General features: G+C 42.8%; 1 protein-coding gene across 2 annotated transcripts in view; it reads left to right on the top strand.

Moving 5' to 3' along the window:
• Positions 1-24705, top strand: part of OLFM1 (olfactomedin 1) — a 64906-nt gene that overhangs the window by 35235 nt on the left and 4966 nt on the right. For both annotated transcript variants that reach the window (XM_038744923.1, XM_038744921.1), the window contains exons 4-5: positions 1405-1624; positions 11635-11741. In XM_038744923.1, coding sequence (XP_038600851.1) covers positions 1405-1624; positions 11635-11741 — 327 coding nt within the window. The remainder of the gene's footprint in view (positions 1-1404; positions 1625-11634; positions 11742-24705) is intronic.

The following is a 24705-nucleotide window of genomic DNA, read 5'->3' as shown; positions in this document are numbered from 1 at the left end:
AAATGAAATAGCTAGTTCTTTCCAAGTGGCACCCTCTCTTTCCAATCTCTCCCACCCCTCTTTCCCCTCCTTTCTCTCTTCCTCTTCTTCTTCCTCTTTCTCTCTCCTTCTGCCTCTCCCTTACCTTTATTTATCTCTCCTTCTCCCTTTCTTTTCTCCCTCGTTACTAATATTGCCATTTTTTCTCTTTGCATTTTTCTTTATGAATTGACTGTTTGATTAAAAAAACTTTAAAAAGCTGTGCATTAAATAGCTTGAAATGGCAAACTAATTAAGATATAAACCTTGGACTATAAACCTATATTTTAAACAAAATAATGTTGGACCTGATCCTGCTAAGGAGAAGTGAGGAAACTGTTTACTCTTTAGAGAAGAAGGAGCTCTTGTGTGCCATTTTACTGTCCTGAGAAAAGGCTTCACTAAATGGACTCCCTATGCCCCAACACCAAAAATGGTGGTCTCACATCTCCGGACAGGATCAGGTCCATTAAAACGGCTTGATTAAAGGATAGGGATATGCCTCTTGACCGTAAACATACTGTAATGAGTATATGGAAGTATCTTCCACCTACAGATCTGTTAGCTCTATCTTTAACCTCATCTTTGACTTTAAACATAATTAAATGATTTTGACCATTTTGACGTTGGCTTAACTGGGGGAAGAAAAAAAATCACTGAATTCTTTGCATGCATAAATAGCTTTAAAGAACTTGAGTATACATTGCGGAGAGGAAATTCTAAATAACTGTTAAAGCATTTTATTTCTGCTAACTCCAGCAATAAAATAGGCGTGAGTTCTTTTATTACATTATGGATATTTGTTTATTAATGGCTATCTGTGTAAGGCAGTATAGCAAGCTAGTTCCTCAATGGTATTTCATTTTCTTGCTTACAGGGCTAACTTAAAAGAGAGTTTTTTCAATGCTGCAGTGACTGAAGAAGCAGTTCACTCCCATGTTACCATGAAAGAGGGCCACAGAGCTTTGGGCACCATGCATTTTTTTTTTATTATTATTTTCAAAATTAGCACCATATCATTAAGGAACCTTGAATACAACTGAGATCTTCCTTTGCATGTGAATGTAGATGCATTTCATGAATAGTTTGAACCCTTGTCAATGCATTTTTTTTGAAAAAAGAAAAAAAAACTTTGTGTATGTGATCTAAAGCATGTAACCCTAAGATGTTGCATTCTGACTAAATAAAGGCCTTTCCCAAATATTTTGGTGTTCTGCAGACTGTTTAATATGTTCTTTCTAAGTCATCATTTGGACCCAACAAAAATAAATAAATATGGGGATTTGCACATTTGCACTCACCTAGGGAGAAGCCAGGACAAGCAAGGCAGGGTGTTACAAATTTTTGCACGCATGGCACTGAACCAAGCTTATTTTAACCTTGCAGGCAATAAAAACGAAAATGGATGAACTTAGGCCTTTGATACCAGTGTTGGAAGAGTACAAAGCCGATGCAAAATTGGTATTGCAGTTTAAAGAGGAGGTCCAGAATCTGACGTCAGTGCTAAACGAACTGCAAGAGGAGATTGGCGCCTATGACTACGACGAGCTTCAGAGCAGAGTGTCCAATCTTGAAGAAAGGCTCCGTGCATGCATGCAAAAATTAGGTAGGCTCAGAACCCGGTGGTGGGACTGGCTCCCTACCGATCCCTCCCAGTGTGTGGCCCAACTCTAGGTAGTGGTGCGGAAGTGGCTAGCTTCCCCCAGGGGTCTTCACCAAGTCATGGCTTCCCAGCTTGAACTCGTTCCCCACCAGTGAGCATTTCCCAAGTCAGTGTCACTGGAGGATGGAATGTGTTATCTGTCATCCATTGTAGTTCTTTTTGAGAATAGAGTTAACTCTCTATTGTAATCCTCTACATAATACAAGGACTATCCATGGTAGTTTTTTTTTTTTAAAAGCTCTTACTGCTTTGGGCCTGGCACAAGCCGAGGCGCCTGGAGTTCACGCTAGGGACTCCTTTCCAAGTTCCCTTTACCCAGGGCTGCCTCTCCCCATAGACTCTGTGGGTCCTCTCACTGCCCAAAAGGGGAAGAAATTGACCACCACTGTTTGAACGATTTGTATTTTCTTCACCCCTTGGTTCCCTCCATTCATGCATATGGTCAATAGTGAACTGTAATTTAGAAAGCCCAGGGCCCGTAATCCCTATTTTCTCATACATCCATGGAAGAGAAGAATTAGAATGGATAGTTCACCACAGCATATTGTTTTCACAATGACACTTATATGTGCCTCAAAAGTGTGAAGCTCACACATGGGAAAGCTTTCACTAGCCTCTTTATTTCACTTCAAGGGACATTTTTGCTTTTTCTCCCTGAAAATAAATTTGGATGTAAAAACAGAACAGGACAGGTGACCCATCAAGTGAGAGAGAGAAGCTCCAAGAAAATTAACTGAGGGAATGGGAGAGGCTATTGACTGACTCCCTTTCCCTATTTTCAAAGTTGTAGCTCACTTTTTTGTTCAACAACTACTTTTCCCCTTCCTGACTTAATTTCTACTTACAGTATTGACTTCTCTGTTATGTGATTTAAGAAATCTGAGCACATCGACTTCTCTCACCATCTTTTTAAGATGCACGTTTGAAACCCCAATTACACATTTGGGAAGACTTAATAAAGATTAGATATACTCTAATCGTTAGCTGTACTTTGACATGCAGAGAAGTTCATTTCTATACCCCATAGGCTTGGGAGTGTATTTCTCCTGCATTTATATTTAAATCTCATTTTAATGCCTTTTCCTCCTGGATATTTCAGTATGATATTTGCTCCCTTTCCAAAACGGCCTACAACTCAAAATGCCCATGAAGGATACATATTTTCAAAAACGTTTTTTAGAGGCTGTCTACTTTTAAATTAGGTGTCCATGAGAGAGAATAGGCTGGGTGGAAAAACTCTATAAATCAGCAATATTTGTATATGAGGAATGTGTTTCTAAGGCTTTATTTTAAAATAATGGTACCTACAATTTCCTAACAGAGAAGACCCAGAGCTGCTAAATTCACTGAGTTTGAACATTAATTGATGAGGCATGATGTTATTTTGTGTTAGTAATATTACTTAACCTGTACAATTCAGATATATCTAATCCATTTCATTTGTGCTACACATGGATTCCAGCCAAAGGGCCCAGAATATGGCTTTTTAAAATGTTAAGTGTGGCATAACAGTTAAGGACATGATCAGTTTTTGGGTTTTACAAGGTGTGTTTCACCCTAGGGAATTTATTCAGAATAATTTGAATGTATCTATTTCCTGGCCCATGACAGAGACTGATTTCTCAAAAATTGCTGAACAGGCATCTTTGTATTTCTCAAAAGAAATAACAGAAACCAAAGCCTGCATTTCTCTTTGGTCCATCCAGCTGTCTCACATTATCTTTTTGCCAGCAAACTGGGCAGAATTTTTAAAAAAATCAGACAAATGACCCCAAAATAAATTTACCACGGTAAATAGCCAAAGGAGCCCCAGAAGGTTAGACCTTGGGGAGCTTTCCAAGTTGGAGGTAGAAATCCCAGCCCTGATGACGTGCGCCTGCTCCATCTGTGGTGAATGTCTATTTTTAGAGGCTCTGGCAAATTTAAGTCATGGTGAGGGTGCTCAGGCTGCTGGGTGAGCCTGGAGAGGGACAGGAGAAAAGTGGAAGCGGCTAGAGGGTGGGAGTGGGGGGATAGTCTCTTGAGCTTGGTACTTCTGCAACAACTTCTCTTGGTTGCTGCGTGGGTAACAGCCCAAGAAACAGTGTTGTTAATGGGAAAGAGCCCGGACCTGGGAGTCCGAGGACCTGGGTTCTAATCCCGGCTCTGCCACGTGTCCTCTGTGTGACCTTGGACAAGTCATTTAACTGTCTGTGCCTCAGTTTCCTCATCTGTAAAATGAAGATTAAGACTGAGCCTCATGTGGGACAGGGAATTTGTCCAACCCAATCATCTTCTACCTTCCCCAGCTTTGAGCATAATCTCTGACACTTAATAATATTAACTGTGGTATTTGTTATTGTATTGTTGTTACTAAGTGTCTAACACTGCAAAAGCACTGGGGTCAGTCAATATAAGATAATCAGGTCCCACATGGGGATCACAGTCTATTTAGGAGGGAGCATAGGTATTGAATCCCCATTTTGCAGATGAGGGAACTGAGGCACAGAGAGTGAAGTGACTTGCCCAAAGTCACACAGTGGGCAAGTGGTGGAACTGGGATAAGAACCCAGGTCCTCTGACTTCCAGCCCTGTGCTCTTTCTACTAGGCCAGGCTGCTTCCAACTACCACAATTACTGTTTTTTTATTATTAGCCCAAGGCTAAGTTGTTTTTAGAATCCCATTTGACCTCATGGAAGTCACTCTTGAGGTTTAGTATGAAATGGAAACATGGGTTAAAGCCACATGCTGTGCAAGCAAGTCCCTAAGAGAGTTGGCAACGGAGTGGTTAGGAGAAACATGAGCTTTTCCAAACACATCTAACCAGTGTCTAGTCTCGTCGCCCTTGGCCTTTGTTTTAAGTCATTCCCACTGAAGTCAGAGAGGCATACCTGCCCCTTTGAGAGTGGAGAGAAGAGGAATGAAAGGAAAAGGGTGTGAGAGCAAAACAGCATACTCACTGCTGAGAGGCTGCCTTTGCCTGGAAGAGAGCCATTGTAGATGCTGTGGGAACAGCGCTGGATGTCAGCCAAATGTAGCATCTTGAACTAGAATTTGGCCAGAGGCATGTCCTTTGGTATAATAATCTCTAGACACAATATAAGGCAGCTCCTGTTGTTCTTCCCTATTAACCTATCTCTGTGTAGTTTATAGAAGCCAACAGTTTAAGGCCTGAAAATCAATACTGATGGAGAGTAATGGCACTGTAGTACCCAGTGCCCCAAGGTAGAGACCCTATCCCTTTTTTTCATAGCTTAATCATCGGGCACATAAGGAATCACTGACGATTATTGAATGACACTCACAATCCAAGTGAATGTTAAACAAAAGCCTATTAAATTATCTAGCTTTGTTCAATCTGGTTTTCCTTAGTTTCAAATAATCCAAAGTTTCAAATAATGCCAAGTTTCAGAGTAGTAAAAGCCATGTTTCTAGAACAGGGGTGGGGACTCCACAACACTTATTTATCATGATCTACTCAGGATTATAGTTTCATGAATAACTACAAAAAAAGTTAACTAGCTCACCAAGCTTTTTTCCAGGGAACATACCCTTCTTCATTCCCCTTTCTCCGTGTCCCCACCACCACCCAATAGAGGAGATTTTCTAGTAGTAGGAAAAGAAATCTGTGTTTTCTGATGCACCCAGTGTGCCCAGGGTAGGAGGTTTAGCTTCTAAGGCTTCAGCATTAAAGCAAAGAAAGGGGCTTTTAACTTTAATTAAGCATCTGGACAAGGGGCAGTTAGTAAGGTCTGCTGGCTTAATATTGCTGGAACTGTGTAGCTCACACAGTCCCTTTCCAGGTGTAACATAACACACACACACACACACACACACACACACACACACACACATGCACACAGACACCATTTGCTATTCCATTTCCATTTAAAAAGGTCACTGTCTTTAAAGGCTGTTGAGCCTAACTCCAAATTAGGGAAGTTGAAAGATGATCATTTGGATGGGTCTTTGCACTAGAGATCAACTTTAATCTCTCTGATATTTCCCGGCACCATATTTTCCCTTCTCTGCTCTGACAAGGAATAGTGGGACATGATTAAGATTGTTTTATAGCAAATGGAAATAGTGAAGTATGGAATTCAAAACAAACCAAGCCCAGTCACTCCAACTCAGAGGCTGGGATCTGGTTGATATCATCTTATAGCAGCTTCCCACTTCCACAGGAGGACAGATTGAGGGATACCAGGGTACATCAGTTGCTTTTTAATGAGGTGTCCAGTAGGCTGAAGGGTGGCCCAGTATCTCTTCTCCCCAGATCCTAAACTGGTAGAACCAGCTGGGCTTTTAGAAAGGGAGAAGGAGAAGATTAGAAGAGGGAGAGGAGCAACAGCCTCAAGGCAGATGGGGCCTTTCTGTTTTACCAAATGTCTTAACCTGAAGTACCAATACTGGAATCTTTTTGTTTTTCAAGTGGCTAAAGAAAGTAAAATCAACCAGATCCCCAAACCAAACTGTAGCCTCACCTCTGGATCAATCACTGATCTGGAGAACCATTTTTGATGCTTTCTCCAGCTCAGCCATTCGTGGCTGAGTTTGGCCAATGCCCATCCCTATCTTCCCCCACTTACCAGGGTACTGAAGCACCTAGTGGGGAGGCTGTTCTAGTGACTGTGGAGGCTGAGGCTAGAGGGACAGAGGCAATACCATTAACTGGCCCTCAGCCAAGACCTTGGCTCATTTGTGACTCCCAAGAAAGTCAATGCCAATGCTCAATGACCAGTGTGGTGATCTATGGCAGGTCAAAAGTGGGGAATGAAATAGCTTCTAGCCCAAGTAAGGGGGCCCTTTCTGAACCCCAAAGCTGGATTCCCCACCTAAAGTCCAGCTCATCACTCATTCTCTTGCCTAACAGAGTGGTTTTTGTGCTTGCTTGATGAGGGGTAAGAAGGCCTACCCACTAGCCCTTCTGGAACCTTGACTTTTAACTTGCAGAGGTCAACTCCTTTTCTCTGCTGTAGTAGATACTGGGAGTCAAGGTGGAAGACTATTCAACTCCTGTGGCTTTTCCAACAACCCTGGAAGGCAGAACAGGAGCAGTAATTAGTCATTCTAAGGGTCAGGTGAAAGGAGAAGAGTGCAGTAGTAGGAGTAATAGCATTTATTAAGTGCATACTGCATGCAGAGCCCTGTAGTAAGTTCTGGGAAAGAATACATGGGTGAAAATTAGACAAGGTCCCCAAGACACAGTCCCTCCCAGTTGTCATGTTTCCTCAGGTACAGTCACGGGTTCCTTTGCCCATTTTATGCAACTGAAACTTCATAGACAACTTGGCCTCAAAAATCCAGCTCCAAGGGCCTAAATTACCATGTCATTGCAGCTACCTTTAACTCCATGAGACTTTGAGAACATCAGATTGCATTTGGCCCTCCCCTGGGGCCTAAAATGAGTTGACATAGCTCACCTGGAAGGACACCGGCCCCCAGGCATAGTTAATATTTTCTCACTGTGCTCACTGAAGCCTCAGGCTCAGTGTAAACAAATATGTTTATGTATATGGCTGGAAGTTGCAGTTCATTGTGGTATTTTCTTGTTAACCTCTGGGGCGGAACCCCATAGTCATACTGAGACCATCCTTTTCTAGATCCTTAATACATAAGCTAGGACACTTGTGGAATAGTCCAGCAGTCAAAGGAAGGACCTGTCTGAACCAAGGGAGTGAAAACAGAGACTGTGGCAGGGATGGTGCACCAACATTCATTCATTCATTCAATCATATTTATTGAGCACTTACTGTGTGCAGAGCACTGTACTAAGCGCTTGGGAAGCACAAGTTGGCAACATATAGAGACAGTCCCTACCCAACAACGGGCTCACAGTCTAGAAGGGGGAGACAGACAAAAAAAAACCAAAACATTTGGACAGGTGTCAAGCCATCAGAATCAATAGAAGTAAAGCTAGATGCACATCATTAACAAAATAAATAGAATAGTAAATATGTACAAGTAAAATAAATAGAGTAATAAATCTGTACAAACATGTATACAGATGCTGTGGGGAGGGGAAGGAAGTAGTGCAGGGGGGATGCTGAATTTACTCCCAAAGGAGTTTAAAACCAACAGTGAACACCAGACTTTAACAAGGGGTTTTTTTGACCCATGAAGACTCTGAGAAACGAACCTGCAGCTAAGAGTATAGGGAGATATAGCCTAGGTACTTCCCAGTGCACCTGTTTGCTCTCACTGGCCCTTCAGTCAATGGCTCTGATACAGCTACATTCCTCCAGGGAAATACAAAGTCTGAATGGCAGCAGGGAGCGTTTCAAAGGTAAGGCTGGGGAAAGTAAGTTGCAATGACCTTTCCCAAACACTGTAGTACAATTTTAATTTTTTCTGATCCTTCCCGTGTAGGTGGCACCTTGTTCTCTTCAGCAGAATGGGGTCAAGGTGAGGACAGATTAGGTTGTGTGGGTGGGAGGGAGAGGGTCAGTATAGAGGAAAGGGTCCAAGAGACATCTTTCAGCCTGGAGTAGTTGTTCTGAACTTTATAGTCTTTTTTCTCAGTTTTCTCCATCCAACGCTGCTTTGGGACAGTGGTTCTTTCCTGAAGAGGGTCTCTGTGGAGGTTGGGAGGGCCTGGGTCTGAAAAAGAGGGCAGCATAAGGCTCTGTGGCCCCTTTTAAGTACTTACTATGTGTTCAGCAGTGTACTAAACTCTGGAGGAGATAACAAGATAATCAGGTCCCACATGGGACTCACAGTCCAAGTAGGAGGAAGACCAGGCGTTGAATGCCTGTTTTGTAGCTGAGGGAACTGAGGCACAGAGAAGTGAAGTGATTTGCCCAAGGTCACACAGCAGACAAATGGCAGAGCTGGGATTAGAACCCAGGTCCTCTGATTCCCAGGCCCATACTCTTTCCATTAGGCCATGCTGCTTCTGATGTTTGATGTGGTGAGCTTTCTATTTCCTAATACTGAGCAGAGGTGGATTCTCCTATTTGAGCAGAATGCTGAGCAGCCCTTTATGGGTTGAGGTCTCAGTAGAATGGGGTCAGGCTGATTTGCTTCCAGGCCCATCCCAAACTCAACCCGGATCTTTAATTGGCATGAGAGAATTGGGAAACTCTTTTATCCATAGTACTGGCATGAAGTCAGGGGGCAAAGTTTTCACTATGGATCATGCTTCACTCAGTTCTAGGATAACTCTTTCCTAGGGCAGAAAAATTAATCTGGGCCTGAGAACAGGCTCTTGTCTTAAGGTTTCCTGTATGCCTTAGTTGAGTTCTGGGCACCTACATAAGTTAGTTGCTCTTCTGTTCCCAGCCTGAAACAGACAAATGTCAAAGAGACCGAATGGAGGAAGGTGGACTCGTGAGTTTGGACAAAATGAAATTGATTTGATGTAAATATGTGTTAAGCGGTCACATCTTATATGATCTGATCATATTGATTGGTGGATAAAGTTCACAACTGGAGGGGTGAGAGACCTGGGTTCTAAACCCTGACTTTTCCAGAGTCATCCTGTTTGTCCTTAGGCAAGACACTTAGCCTCTCTGTTGTTCAGAGTTCTTTTGGGGTTTTTTTTGGAAAAGGGGGAGAATCATTCCTGTCCCTGCCAACCCCAGAGAGATGTTGGGAGCACAGATGAGGTAGTCAATGTGAACGTATATGGGTAAATTAGAAACACTTTAGAAATTCAAGGAATTATTTTTAAACTGTTCTTGGTTATGCTGCCAAGCAGACTCTCCTTCAGTTTCAGGAGAGATAAAATAGAAGATATGTCATATTGTGCAACTTAAATGATGAGGCATTTAGTGAGAATAAAAACAAAAAATGAAAACAGCTATTGCGGCTGAGTGTGTGTTCTAAGCCCCATCCCACATGCTAGCTGTCAATGCTTGTGTTAAAGCGATTTTGGTGGCAATTTTATTGACTAAACTGCAGAACCATCTATTTCGTCAACAGCTGGCAGGATGCTTCTGGATCTTTTCTGAACTTTGCACATGAATGTGTGCTTAGGCTAATATGGAGACATTTCAGCAGTCCTGGGACAACTTAAACTGTCTAGTCAGAATTGAACTGAGAGACACACACAGCTGGAGAAGGAATCTAGCAAGAGAAGTATCCCTTTAGCAAAGATATCCTGACACAAAGAGTTTCTCCTTACCTCTATGCTCCTGTGCCTAACTTATCTCAGCATCTCCAGAGAACAGCAAAGCTTCTGGAGGAATGAGCCATTAGATTAAACCTCTTTATCTAGGCTAGTCTATCCTTCCTTTAGTGGAGATGTGTGAGAGAGGTAATGACTGACTAGAATTTCCTAGCAGAACAACCAATAAAATGTTTGCAAAAAAATGCTTAGTTTCCAAATTAGTGGATCATGCCATACAACTCTAATATACTCTCCCAAGTGCTTAGAACAGTGCTCTGCACACAGTAAGCACTCAATAACTAATTATAATAATGGGTTTTGTTAGGTGTTTACTCTGTGTCAAGTACTGTACTAAGGGCAGGGGTAGATATGGACTATCAAGTTGGACACAGTCTGTGTTCCTCATGGGCTCACAGTCTTGATCCCCATGTTACAGATGAGGTAACTTAGACCCAGGGAAGATAAGTAATTTGCCCAAGGTCACACAACAATCAATCAATCAATCAATCGTATTTATTGAGCGCTTACTGTGTGCAGAGCATTGTACTAAGTGCTTGGGAAGTACAAGTTGGCAACATATAGAGACAGTCCCTACCCAACAGTGGGCTCACAGCAGACAAGTGGGGGGATCCTGGATTAGAACCCAGGTCCTTTGATGCCCAGGCTCTTTCCATTAGACCACGTTGCTTCCCTTACCATTGTTTGATTGATTGATGGGTAGATAGTGCTCAGGGTCTTGAGTTTGAGGACATAGAGGTTCACTTGACCATATCCTTCCTGAGTCTTATGGATGGGTGGGCTTGACTCCTAGTCCCAAAGCATGACTGTGAGAGAGGCAGGAAGAGACACACCAGGACTTCAGAGTTTGGTGTGGAACCTCTTCCCACTCTGTGTGCACAAGGAATTGGCTATTAGACTGGGTAAAAAGCCCAGAGCACCCCCTGGACGATATTTGAATCCATGCAGATGTTGAAAAAGCAGCAATATTCTTCTAAACATGGTAGGTGACCTCTGGGTATTTTTGAGAGTGAGAGACAAAAAATAATTGCACTAAACTGACTGAGATTTGCTCATCTGAAGCCTGAGTTGTGCCAATATGGGGCTTTCCAGTCCTGCTCCTATAGAACTAGAAGGAATCAGCTAGGACTCAGCAGACTAGTTACCCCAGGGAAGCAGATATGAAGTAACTTCTTCTGCTGAGTAGCAGTTTGCTGGAGAGTAGGGTTTCTCTGGGCCCTGGAGGTAAGGGATATGAAAAGACCATAATAATAATAATAATAATAATAATAATAATAATAATGACATTTGTTAACCGCTTACTATAATGCAAAGCACTGTTCTAAGTGCTGGGAGGGGGATAAAAGGTGATCAGGTTGTCCCACATGGGGATCACAGTCTTCATCCCCATTTTACAGATGAGGTAACTGAGGCTCTGAGAAGTTAAGTGACTTGCCCAAGGTGAGACAGCAGACATGTGGTGGAGCCGAAATTCGAACCCATGACCTCTGACTCCAAAGCCCATGCTCTTTCCACTGAGCCAACTGTAAACTTCTTGTGGGCAGGGTACATGTCTACCAACTCTATTATGTTCTCTCAAATAGTACAGTGCTCTGCACGCAATAAGCGCTCAATATCATTGATTGACTGAGAAGAACAAGGGGTGACCCCGTGTGACAGTTACCCCAGATCAGAATGGAACTATCCTGCCTCCCTATCTCCTTGCCTCCAACTCCCAAGCTGTGAGTGGCATTAGATAAATCACTCCATTACTGATTAGACATAGGGTTGCTGGGAACAGTACATTCTCCTCACTGTCCCTTAACCATTTCAATACATTACTTACTACATTGTACCTTTTTGCAGCTTGTGGCAAATTGACAGGAATAAGTGACCCGGTTACGATAAAAACTTCAGGATCGAGGTTCGGCTCCTGGATGACAGACCCCCTGGCATCGGAAGGAGATAACCGGGTAAGTGTCTTTAATTGACTTGATGTTTCATAATCTCAAGGACTAAGGCAAATAGATACGGAGGCCCTTTCTCCTGAAAGGTACACTGATTTGAAGAATGATATCCCTGTTCTCACATTTTGAGTATTTCCACCCCACTATCATGTTGTGGTGTTTGTCTTCTAAGCCAAGGTCTGCACAGGAGGTTTGGAAAGTTGAGGGAATGCAGAACTGTTGGGTTGGGGGTGGGTCTTCATTATGGCAAAATTTCCCTTTTTGTACCCCCAGAAGGGCAGAAAGCAATTAGCAAATACTATCACAACAACAGAACAGATTTTGGTGACCGTTCATCTTTGCTGTCAATTTGAGGTACTAATATTAAACAATGAATATATTACCAAGAATTGCTGCCCCCAAATAATTTGGGAGATGGTAGGGATTTCAGTGAGGCCTTGACGACAGAATCATCTGGTGATGAGAGGCTGAAGAACCTGGAATATGGTTATCGATAGAATCTCCTTCTCTGAGTTATAAAGAGAAGTTATATTTGGTTGATCTAACGGCAGGCATAGCGGGGAGACCCCATGATAGGACGAGAATCTGCATTGTCCAGTGGAAAGAGGATGGGTCTAGGGGTCTGGAGACTTGAGCTTAATTAATTTATTTTTAAAATTATGGTATTTGTTAAGCCCTTACGATGTGTCCAGAACTGTTCTAAGCTCTGGGGAAGATACAAATTAGTCAAGTGAGGCAGAGTCCCTGTCCCACATGGGGCTCACAGCTTAAGCAGGAAGGAGAACAGGTTTTGAATCTCCATTTTACGGTTTGTTTACTTTGTGGTATTTGTTAAAAGCTTTCTGTGTATCCAGCACTGTTCTAGTTTCTGGGGTGGATAAAAGTTTATCAGGTTGGACACAGTTTCTGTCCCATATGGGGTTTACAGTTTAAGCAGGAAGGACAACAGGTTTTGAATCTCCATTTTATGGTTTGTTTATTTCGTGGTATTTGTTAAAAGCTTTCTGTGTATCCAGCACTCTGGGGTAGATTTAAGATTATTAGGACTCAGCCCTTGTGCCACATGCGGCTCACAGTCTAAGTAGGAGGGAGTAGGATTTAATCCCCATTTATAGTTGAGGAAACTGGGGCACAGAGAAGTGAAGTGACTTGCCCAGGGTCACATACAAGCGTTAGAGCCTGACTTGGGACCCAGATCCACTGACTTCCAGGCCTGTGATTTTTCCACTAGGCCACACTGCTTCCCACCCTCTTGTGCCAGCTCTCCCAGTGGCCTGCTGTGTGACCTCAGGAAAGTCACTTAACCTCTCTGTGCCTCAGTTCTCTTATCTGGAAAATGAGGATAAGCATATGTGCTTCTTCCTACCTCACAAAGATATTGTAAGAATAAAATGGGATCAAGTATGGGAAAGCACTTTGGAAAAGTAGATGTGTTCTAGAAATTCAGAGTACTTTTTGTGGTACAACTACTTAATCTGCAGGTTGAGTGAGGGGAGGGGGAAGGGACTCTGGAAGAGTATCTTTAGCCCAGTGGACATTCTTTGCTCTCTGGTCGGGAGAGGTCTCTTTCTAGTTGTGGATCTGACTCTCAAAGTCATTGCCTTCTCCATCCTGTGAACTTCTCATTCTCCTACCAATCCTCTTAGATGTTTCCTCCTCTCTCCTCTCCCTAGCCCCAGCTTTAGAAAGGGATCCTGGAGCTCAGAACAGAGCCAAACATTGGTCCAAATGGTGTCCTCTACTGTTTCTTTTCGGTGAAAGAGGAGTAAGGGTTATATTGGCTCCCAGGAGTAAAGTGGCATCCACTTCGCTAGCTGACATTTCCCAGAGGTTCTTTGAGCTAACTGGAAAGATTGAAAAATGAATAAAGCCAGAAGCATTTTGTCAACTGCTTTGGAGGCAGGAGTCAGCCTAGACTCCAGAGAGAGGGGTGTATTAACCAAGTAGCCATAGCTAAGTCAGAGCCATCTGCAGGACCACCTCCACACAACATGAACAGTCACAGCTGAATGAACACTAAATTTCCCCAGTCATATTCAGGCGCCTCCCTCGCCCACCCTGCCTTCTTAGACACAGGTTCAGACACTCCTCCAGGTGGCCACACCGCTGGGCCTTTCCATCACTGTTTAACTGAAAAAAAAACCAGACAGCCACACTGATGTTCATGGTTTCCTGATGCCTCCTGTATTCCATGGAGGGAGTATCTTGTTGCCTTTGAATCCCACCCTTGAAGAGGGATAGAAGAAGCAGGAGAAACAAATTCCTCCATTCTCCTGGTGTATTTGGGCAGTCTTTGGCAAATGGCAGACTGAGCGACGGTTGACGTAGGATAGGTGATATTATGCCACTATTCTCCGACTCCACCAAGTTTTAACCAGGGACAGGGATGAATGGGGTGGGAGGGAATTTGGTGATATCATTTCATTATTTTTTCCCCTAACCCCTTCCTGTTCCCCATGCTGTCATCACTTTTTTAATGATAGGTTGAAGTGGCACTTGGATGGTGTTGACCTCTGGAAGTTGTGCACAGCATTATTATCTAAATATAATTGTCCTTCATATTCAAAAGTGACTACTAATAGTGAAATTCTTCCACTGATGGTGAAATTCTTCTATGAGTGCATGTAATAATAATAATTATTATTATTGTGGTAATTGTTAAGCTCTTGCTATGTGCCTAGCACTGTTCTAAGGGTAAGGGAAGATACAAGGTAGTTGGGTCGCACATAATCCCTGTCGCACCTGGGGCTCACAGACCTAATCTTCATTTTACAGATGAGGTAATTGAGATGCAGAGAAGTGAAGTGACTTGCATAAGGTCACAAAGCAGATATGTGGGGGAGTCAGGATTAGAACCCACGTCCTGTGACACCCCCAGGCCATGCTTGTTACACTGAGCACAGTCCCAGCTACTTTGCTCACACAAAAGCAGCGAGGAGAAGTGGTGTGGCTTAGTGGAAAGAGCACAGGTTTAGGAGTCAGAGGTCATGGGTTCCAATTCTGGCTCTGCCGCTTGTCAGCTGTGTGACCTTGGGCAAGTCACTTAACTTCTCTGTGCCTCAGTTACCTCATCTGTAAAATGGGGATGAAGACTGTGAGCCCCACGTGGGACAACCTGATTACCTTGTATCTACACCAGTGCTTAGAACAGTGCTTGGCACATAGTAAGCGCTGAACAAATACCAATATTACTATTATTATTATCATTATTATTATTATTAAAAAGGCTGTTCCTTGTTGTGCTGAGGTGGTTAATGTTTTCAGTGCCTGGTGCTGTTTTCTTTTTGTTTCCTTGTCTCATGTTCCTCTTTTCCTCAGAGAGCCATTACTTTCCTGATAGAAGTGCACCATGCTTGTCTCTCCTCAGTATCTGACTCTCAGTATTCATCTGGGATACAGCATTGCCAGAAGCTTGGTTTTACTGTGTCTTTAACTGTTCTCCTTGCTTTCTGTTTCCCAGCTTCAGCTGTCCAAACCCCAACTGTTTGAGTCTCCTGCTGTCACTCATTCTCCTCACATGTCCCACCCAGCTTAGCTGTGTTAAACTGGGCACAAGTTTGTTGCTACATTATAATCCAAAGCCACAAAGAAGGCCTTGCTGGGATAACCTGGAGCTTTCTTTGTAGGAGAAAAATTTTCCTTTGTTATCTGAAATGTCTCCTATTCCTGAAGCAGTCACTGGCTACAGTGTAGTTAGAGGTTCCAACAAATACAGTGTGCCAGCCGACGAAAAATTCTTATCCATCCTTTATCCTAGAGGTACTTTTTACCCAGCACAAAGAAAAGCAGCTTGGCCTAGTGGAAAGATCACAGGCCTGGGTGTCAGAGGACTTGGGTTCTAATCCCTACCCCATCACATGCCTTGGCCTAGTTACTTATCTTCTCTGGGCATCAGTTACCTCATCTGTAAAGTGGAAATTAAATCCTATTCCCTCCTACTTAGACAGTGAACCCCTTGTTGGACACAGTTTGTGTCCAACCTGATAATCTTGTATCTTCCCTAGTGCTCAGAAGTGTGCTTGGCATATAGTAAGCACTTAACAAATGCCATAATTATAAATATTATTACAATTGTTACACATCATGGGCAAGTAAGAATATGACTGATTGCCCAAGTGGGTTAATTGTTGAATCTTTTCATGAACTCTTAAAAGATCGTTGACATTCTCCTACCTTATAATATCCATAGTTCTCATTCTGCTTCTTTTAGCTGTCAATTCTTGGCCTTCTTTTAAAGTTTTCAACATTCATGGTACTGTAAGATTAGTATCACAACAACTCTAAAGTGTTACATTTGGCTTTGTTTCATAAAATCCCAGGACAAGGATATCTCTAATGTTCCAGTCATTTACAAAAAGAGCTTCCCTATGGTTTTTATGAGAAAATATAAATGTTTACCCCAAGGATGCCACACAGTTACATGACACTGTCATCATAATCAATCAATGGTAATTAATGAACACTTAGTGTAGGCAGAGCACAGTACTAAGCACTTGGTAGAGTACAATGCAACAAACTTAGCAAATTCATTCTCTGCCCACAGTGATCTTACAGTCTAGAGTGGAAGAGTTTCAAACAGAAAGGCAGTATCCAAATTGTATTATTCCTTTTTTTATGGTATTTGTTAAGTGATTGCTATATGATAGGCACTAGACTAAGTGCTGGGATAGACAAGTGGTAGAGCTGGGATTAGAACCCAGGTCCTTCTGGCTCCTGGGTCCATGCTCTATTCACTAGGACATGCTGCTTCCCAAATTCTGATTATTTATTCTGGTATTTATTAAGTACTCACTCATTACCCAGCACTAATCTAAATACTGGGGTAGAGAGAAGATAATCAGATCAGCCACTATCCCCTCCCTGCAAGGGGCTCAAAACATGATGTAGTGGATCGAGCATGGGCCTGGGTCATGAGTTCTAATCCTGGCTTCAACGTTTGTCTGCTGTGTGACCTTGGGCAAGTCACTTCAATTCTATGGGCCTCAGCTCCTTCATCTGTAAAATGGGGATTAAGACTGTAAACCCTGTGTGGGACAGGGATTGTGTCCCAGCTTGATTTTGCTTCTATCCCCCCCAGCACTTAGTCCATTGTCAGGTATATAATAATTGCTTGAGAAATACCACAATTACTATTATTGCTTTTAATAATAAGAAGTATGTCCCATCATTTTCCACCCTCTTTATAAGCTAATCACTTATCCAGCATCATCAAGGCCTGATGCCACTCTCATTTCTTTGATCTCTGTCATAACTGGTCAGTTTTTGAGACCCAGTCTTGGATGATTCCTTCGATAATGTGGTGGCTGATTTCCTTCTCAGGGAACATACTGTTTAAACCATTCCTTTAACCCATCTCTAGAAGAGAGAGGGCTTACCAACTATGAGCAGAGGCACAAATCCCACACTGGGTTGAACTGAATGCTAATAAGTGCACAGGCGACTGGTGAGTGGTAATAAGGTAATTTCAAACTGAGCGATTACCAGACAACATTATCTCTTGTCTGAGGTATTTACAGATTCATCAGTAATATGCATTAGGGAAGCAACATGGTCTAGTGAAAAGAGCACAAGCCTGAGAATCAGAGGACCTGGGATCTAATCCTATCTCCATCAGTTTCCTGCTGTGTGACTGGGCAAGTCACTTCACTTCTCTGTTCCTCAATTTTCTCATCTGTAAAGAGGGGATTCAGTAGCAGTTCTTGCTCCTACTTAGTCTGGAGCCTGATGGAGGACAAGGACTGTGTCCAATCTTATTATCTTGTGTCTACACCAGAACTTAGTATAGTGCTCGACACCTCCTAAACTCTTAACAAATACCACTATTATTATCCATTACTGAAAATAAGCCTGAGGAGGTTAAATAATTCAAATTTTAGTCTCTCATTTATTTCCCAGCACTATTATGTTTGTCTCCCCTATTAAAGTCAAACTTTTTGTGGGTAGGGATCTGTTCTTCCCAAGTACCTAGTTCAGTGCACCACACTGAGTGGATGCACAATAAATTCATTCATTCAATCGTATTTATAGAGCACTTAGTATGTGCAGAGCACTGTTCTAAGCACTTGGGAAGTACAAGTTGACAACATATAATATCAATAAATGTTACTGCTCCTCCTCTCCTCCTTCCCCTTATTTTTCTCCCCCTTCTTTCTTCTCCTGCTACAACAGCAACAATTATAACAACTACTACTGGTACTACTGCTACTACTACTTACATACTAAAAATATGAAACATCTACATTTATTACCAGCCATACACATCTGGACAACATTATGTATATTCCTGGAAACAACTGAAACTTTCTTAAATTCAGAAAATAAAGAAAACAAATTTTACAGACTGATGGATGAGTTAGATAGTTACAATATCCATCTTTAAATGAGCATTTTGATGATGTTGCAGGAAACAGACATGTTTGAAATTGGAATATCTAATGGGAAGCAACATGGTCTAGTGAGAAGAGCATGGGCTGGGAGTCAGAGGATCTGGGTTCTAATCCCAGCTCAGCCACTTGTCTGCTGTGTGACCTTGGGCAGGTCACTTAACTTCTCTGTTCCTCAGTTACTTCATCTGTAAAGTGGGGATTAAATCCTCCTGCCTCCAATTTAGATTTTGAGCCCCATATGGGACAGGTACTGTATTCAGCCTAATTATCTTGGATCTACCTCAGTGCTTAGAACAATGCTTGACATACAGTAAGCACTTGACAAGTACCGTTTAAAAAAATCAATTTACTAGATAAAGAATTCTGGACTAATATCTCTAGTCAAATTTTGGGAAACAGGAAATTTCCTGGGCCACAAAGGGACAAGTTTGTAGCTGGTAGAGGTGTCATCAAAAAAGTCACTCCCTGCAAATTCATAGTATACTACATTGAATTTGGACAGAACTTTTATTTCTCCAGAAGTTTCATTTATTCAAAATGACTTCATTTTATTTTCACACCATCACTGTGAGGTAGAAAGAGAGATGTTTCCTGACCGAGGATTTTACGATGCTGCCTCTTTTCATCACATGATGGCAGGGGGCTGTGAATAGTCACTGTTCAATATTTCCCAATGCTCTCATATAAAGGCCCCTGACAAAGTCAACAGACTCTCTTCATCCACTTGCAGAAGTCCCACTGACTTGGATTAGTAGACTTTTCTTCCCTCTATTTTGTATTTTTTCTGGTTCGGGCCATCTTATTTTTATCACCAAGATGTAGAAGGCCAGGAATTTGCTGAAAACCTATCTAGTTTCATGGTATACTTCTTCAGGCATTTAGCCAGTGCTTTGTAGGAGGTGAGAAAGTCCAACCACCCAAAGAACAGGGAAGGAGAATTTTGGGGAATGAGAACAAACTGATGATTTAATACGAACAATCATCATCATCATGGTATTTAAGCATTTACTATGTGTCAGGTACAGTTACCAAGTGCTGGGGTACATATAAGCAAATGGGGTTGGACACAGTCCCTGTCCCACATGGGGCTCACAGTGTTCATTCCCATTTTACAGATGAGGTAACTGAGACACAGAGAAGTAGATGATTTCCCCAGTGTCACACACCACACAAATGGCAAGCCAGGACTAGAATCTAGGTCCTTATGACTCCCATGCCCATGCTCTATCCTCTATGCCATGCCTTGCCTTTTCTGAAGAGGATAGAGGACACAAAGAGTTTGGCTTTCACCGGTGTAGAAAGGCTAAGCTTGACATTCATTCATTCATTCAATCATATTTATTGAGCGCTTACTGTGTGCAGAGCACTGTACTAAGCGCTTGGGAAGTACAAGTTGGCAACATACAGAGACAGTCCCTACCCAACAACGGGCTCACAGTCTTGAAGGGGTAGACAGACAACAAAACAAAACATGTGGACAGGTGTCAAGTCATCAGAATAAATAGAAATAAAGCTAGATGCACATCATTAACAAAATAAATAGAAAAGTAAATAAAATTGGCTTACCTTTGATTTTGCTGGGTACCAGAAAAAGTTTGAAACTCTAAGTTTGGGAATGCCAAGTCTTTGCTAATCTGATGGGCTACCTCAGGCATTTTTATTCTTATGTGATCCTTTGGAGTCAGCCTTCATCAGTGGCTTCTTCAAGCATGTCACTTAGTCCCTCCCTTTAGCGTCACACACCTTTTGATCATTTGCAGCACCAATCAACCAATCAATCGTATTTATTGAGTGCTTACTGTGTACAGAGCACTGTACTAAGCGCTTGGGAAGTACAAGTCGGCAACACATGTAGTGAGCACCAGTAGTGAGAGCTGATCCACGGATCACTGCAAAGTTTTATTTAGTTCAGTCCCCATCTTCCACTATAAAGGAGAGAAAATTAAGACAGTCGATCAGTGGTATTTGTTAAGCACTTACTGTGTGCAGAGCACTGTTGTAATCTCTTGGGAGAGCACAGTATATCAGAGTTGATAATGATGATGGTATTAATTAAGTGCTTACAATGGGTCAAGTACTATTAAAAGTGCGGGGGTAGATACAAGGTTATCTGGTTGGACACAGTCTCAATCCCCATTTTGCAGATGAGGTAACTGAGGAACAGAGAAGTGAAGTGACTTGCCCAAGGACACACAGCAGACAAGTGGAGGAGCTGGGATTAGAAGCCAGGTCCTTCTGACTCCCAGACCAATGCTCTACCCACTAGGCTATGCTGTCTATAGAGTTAGTAGACATGGTCCCTGCCAACAGGGAGCTAATTGTCTGAGGTAGGGGCAACAGTGCTCTCCCCTCAGACCTCTTGACACCGAGTGGAGAAGCTGACCCACGGGTTTACGTGCAATGGAAGGGAATCTAATGACAGCTCAGCATTTGGGATTACCTCCCAACAAATTCTTACTTTACCAGTATATCCAGCTTTTTGTGAGGGTCTTTGGGAATTCCTCTCAAGCAACCCCACCTTCCCTAAATAGGACTCTTCCTAATCTTGGCCTGAGATCATTTTCTTGGAAAAAGTTCCATTTCTTTCCCTTCTGACCCTTAGCAATCCCATCAAGACCCCTTCCCAGTCTACTTAGTGGAGAGGACCACTGAGCATCTTCCTTCTTTCTTTCTTCTGCTTTCTGGGGTTTACTAGACCGATATCTTTTAAGCCCTTCAGAGTAACACATGTGGGAATTCTCGGGTTTGTTTTGAAATGGCCTCCTTGTAAAACCATCCTCTCCCCTGAGAGAGCTCTCCAATCCCTAGACTTCCTCTTCTTATCTCAGACCATCATACTCCGTTGGGAATCCCTTCCTAGCCACGCCTCTGCTAATGCACAAATCCAAGTCCTTTGCATTTAACTCAACTACCTAAAATTTTTTTAATGGCATTAGTTAAGCACTTACTATGTGCAAAGCACTGTTCTAAGCACTGTCCCTTCATCAATCTTATACCACCAACACCCAGGTCTGAGTCACCTGCCTATCTGAATTCCCTTGCTCCTGCATTGATGCTGATGAATGCTGCTGGCAGAAGTCCAAGCATCAGCCCCACTTCACCCTCTTCTAATTCATACTTACCTGTCTCAATTCTGCCCGTTCTTCCACTCAACAAGATTGCTTGCAGGGGAAGCAGCATGGCTCAGTGGAAAGAGCACAGGCTTGGGAGTCAGAGGTCATGGGTTCTAATCCTGACTCCGCCACTTGTCGGCTGTGTGTCTTCGGGCAAATCACTTAACTTCTCTGGGCCTCAGTTACCTCATCTGTAAAATGGGGATTAAGATTGTGAGCCCTGATCACCTTGTATCCCCCCAGCACTTAGAACAGTGCTTTGAACATAGTAAGCGCTTAACAAATACTATCATTATTATTATTACTATTCTCCTCTTTCATTAACTCCCATTTCTCTGGACCCACCCATTTGTTCTTCCAGTAGTAGTAGTAATATATTTAGAGAATCCACTTGGTGCAATACACTGCATGAGGTACTTGGAAAGTACAGAATTTAAAAGAAACACTTTCTTTCACTGCCCACAAGAAGTCTACACTCTCCTTGAAGCTCCACTTCCCTCTCGCTTGCCCCTGATGATGTTGTTAACTACTTGGTTTGCAAATCAAAACCATCAGACACAAGGTCCCCCAAATCCCCTCACCTACCTAGCTCCCTCCCACCACTACATAATAATAAGAATGATAGCATTTATTAAGTGCTTACTATGTGCAAAGCACTGTTCTAAGTGCTGGGGAGGTTACAAGGTGATCAGGTTGTCCCATGGGAGGCTCACAGTCTTAATCCCCATTTTACAGATGAGGTAACTGAGGCACAGAGAAGTTAAGTGACTTGCCCAAAATCACACAGCTGGCAATTGGCGGAGCAGGAATTTGAACCCATGACCTCTGACTCCAAAGCCCGGGCTCTGTCTACTGAGCCACGCTGCTTCTCTACATCCACTCATTCATTCTTCTTGGCCATCTCTTAAGAAGTGATCTCCCTCTTAGTCTCAAAATCAACTGTCACTTGATGGCCATGGGTGAATCTTCAGGTGTCTGGGAAAAAATGGGCCAAGAATGGGATACCCCTCCCACTGGTTTTGGGGGGTGTATGTGAAAATCCGTGTGTGTTCACTAATGTGCCAATTCCCATAACCCTCTTGTGGGCAGGGAGTGTGCCTACCTACTCTGTTGTACTGCACCTTCCCAAGCACTTAGTACTGTGCTCTGCTCACAGTGAGTAATCAATAAATAGCATTAATTGATAGCCTCCCTGGGGGGCAGATCAGGCTGGAGATGGAGCCCCACTCTAGCTTCTCCTAGCAGGGTACCAGAAATTCATCTTAGGGAGGACTCTGGTCATGGTGGGGGAACCTGCACAGATGACTTCCTTGCAGGGATTAGCAGTAGCTGGTGGGTTTTTTTAGCCCAGCACCTGTGAAAACATGGTTGAGTTTGGTACTCAAGATAAAGAGAACTGCATCCGGTTGATGTGGAAGTTGCTCTTTTGAAGAAGAGCTGAGTTTGAGAGAAGTTCCCCAGAGGCAGGTGTGGAAACCTAAACCTTCACAGCTCCTGTTCACTCTTTGATAGGGAAAAAGAGATGGGATGAAGGAGCCATGAGTAAACGACTTGTGGCTCTAGACTGGCTTAAGGCCAGAGACCCATTCTAGGAATTCATTCATTCAGTTATATTTACTGAGCACTTACTGTGTGCACAGCACCGTACTAAGCTCTTGGGAAGTACAAGTCGGCAACATATAGAGACGGTCCCTACCCAACAATGGGATGTATTTTCAAGTTGAAAAAATCTCACTGTGTCCTCATGAATGAACCAAATCCACCCTGTGAAAGGTAAAAATGCATTTTAAAAGATGGAAACGTAGTCACAGCAGAGACTGTGGAAATGTAGGGTGTGACATGGGTAGGAAGGGTTACTCTGTCATTGTCATTGCGGTGTCACCTGACTGAAAGCACCATCCAGCCATGTGAGAAGTAGTGTGGCTCAATGGAAAGAGCATGGGCTTTGGAGTCAGAAGTCATGGGTTCAATTCTCAGCTCTGCCAATTGTCAGCTGTGTGACCTTGGGCAAATCACTTAACTTATCTGTGCCTCAGTTACCTCATCTGTAAAATGGGGTTTAAGACTGTGAGCCCCCCGTGGGACAACCTGCTCACCTTGTAACCTCCCCAGCGCTTAGAACAGTGCTTTGCACATAGTAAGCGCTTAATAAATGCCATTATTATTATTATTATTATCCAGAAACAAGTGTCTTCATACTTGGCCAGAACTGTTGCCTCAGTCATTAAGTGGATATAGATTACACATTTGGCTTTAGGACATGCTGACAGTTCTGGAAGGAATTCCTTTCCAATTTTGACTACACTGTTACCTCCAAAATAAAGACCACTTTGATTTTGCTTTCATTTTTAAATTTTTGTTGTGTGTGTGTGTGTGCATATATGGACTCATCCATACAGCTTGGATATTAGTCATGCCTAAACTCTATATAAACAGAGGGCTTTCCCCAGCATTTCCCTGGACTGATGTGCGTGCCTTTTTCTTCTTTTAAGCAAGAAAGGTCCATTTTTTCCTCCCATTTCCCAAAAAATCAATCAATCAGTTGATCAATACTATTTTTTGAGCATGTACTTTTTTATGGTATTTGTTAAGCACTTACTGTGTGCCAGGCACTGTACAAAGCACTGGGGTAGACCCAAGCTAATCAGGTAGGACACAGTTCCTATCCAACGTGGGGCTCACATTTTACAGATGAGAGAACTGAGGCTCAGAGAATTTAAGTGACTTGCCCAAGGTCACACAGCAGACAAATGGAGGAGCCAGGATTAGAACCCAGGTCCTTATGACTTCTAGTCCCGTGCTTTATCCACTTGATCATGCTGCTTCTCTATATACTGTGTGCAGAGCACTTTTCCAAGCACTTTGGGAGGGTCTAATAATGTTAGTAGACTTAATCTCTGCCCTTAAGGATTTCACAGTCTAGCAGGAGAGATAGATAGCAAAGTAGATTGTAGGTAGGAAGAGGCACTAGATTGTAAGAATATGTACAGAAGAGCAGCGAAGGGTATGAATACTTAATTGTTTAGAAGGTATAAAAGTGCTGAATGGCAGCAGGGTAGAAAATAGGGTGGGGAGAGGAGAGATTAATCAGGGAAGAGCTCCTGGAGGACGTGTAATTTTAGAAGGACCTTGAAGATGGGGATGGCAGTGGTCTGCCAGATGTGAATGGGGTGGGACAAGAAGGGAGGGATAAGAAGTCAGGATAAATGTTGATTTTGCATTGTTGGGTTATGATGTGGGGAGGGAGAAGGAACGTTCATAATTTGATAGGAGTCATCTTCCACCCGTAGAATAGATGAGGAGGTAATCTGCTCTGAAAATGCTTTCGACTTGGGCTATGCTTGCTTATTTGTGAAAGGAAGAGAGTGAAGATTATCAGGGCACTATTTCTTAGAAGGTAGTTTGATCAGTGGAAAACACACTGAGCCAGGTTCTAGTCCCATTTGGGCTCCCAACTCCTTGGCTTGTAGT

Source organism: Tachyglossus aculeatus, chromosome 4, assembly GCF_015852505.1.
Source record: "Tachyglossus aculeatus isolate mTacAcu1 chromosome 4, mTacAcu1.pri, whole genome shotgun sequence".
NCBI lineage: Eukaryota > Metazoa > Chordata > Mammalia > Monotremata > Tachyglossidae > Tachyglossus > Tachyglossus aculeatus.
Note: the sequence above shows the minus strand (reverse complement) of the source record. Positions and strands in the feature narration are given on the sequence as shown.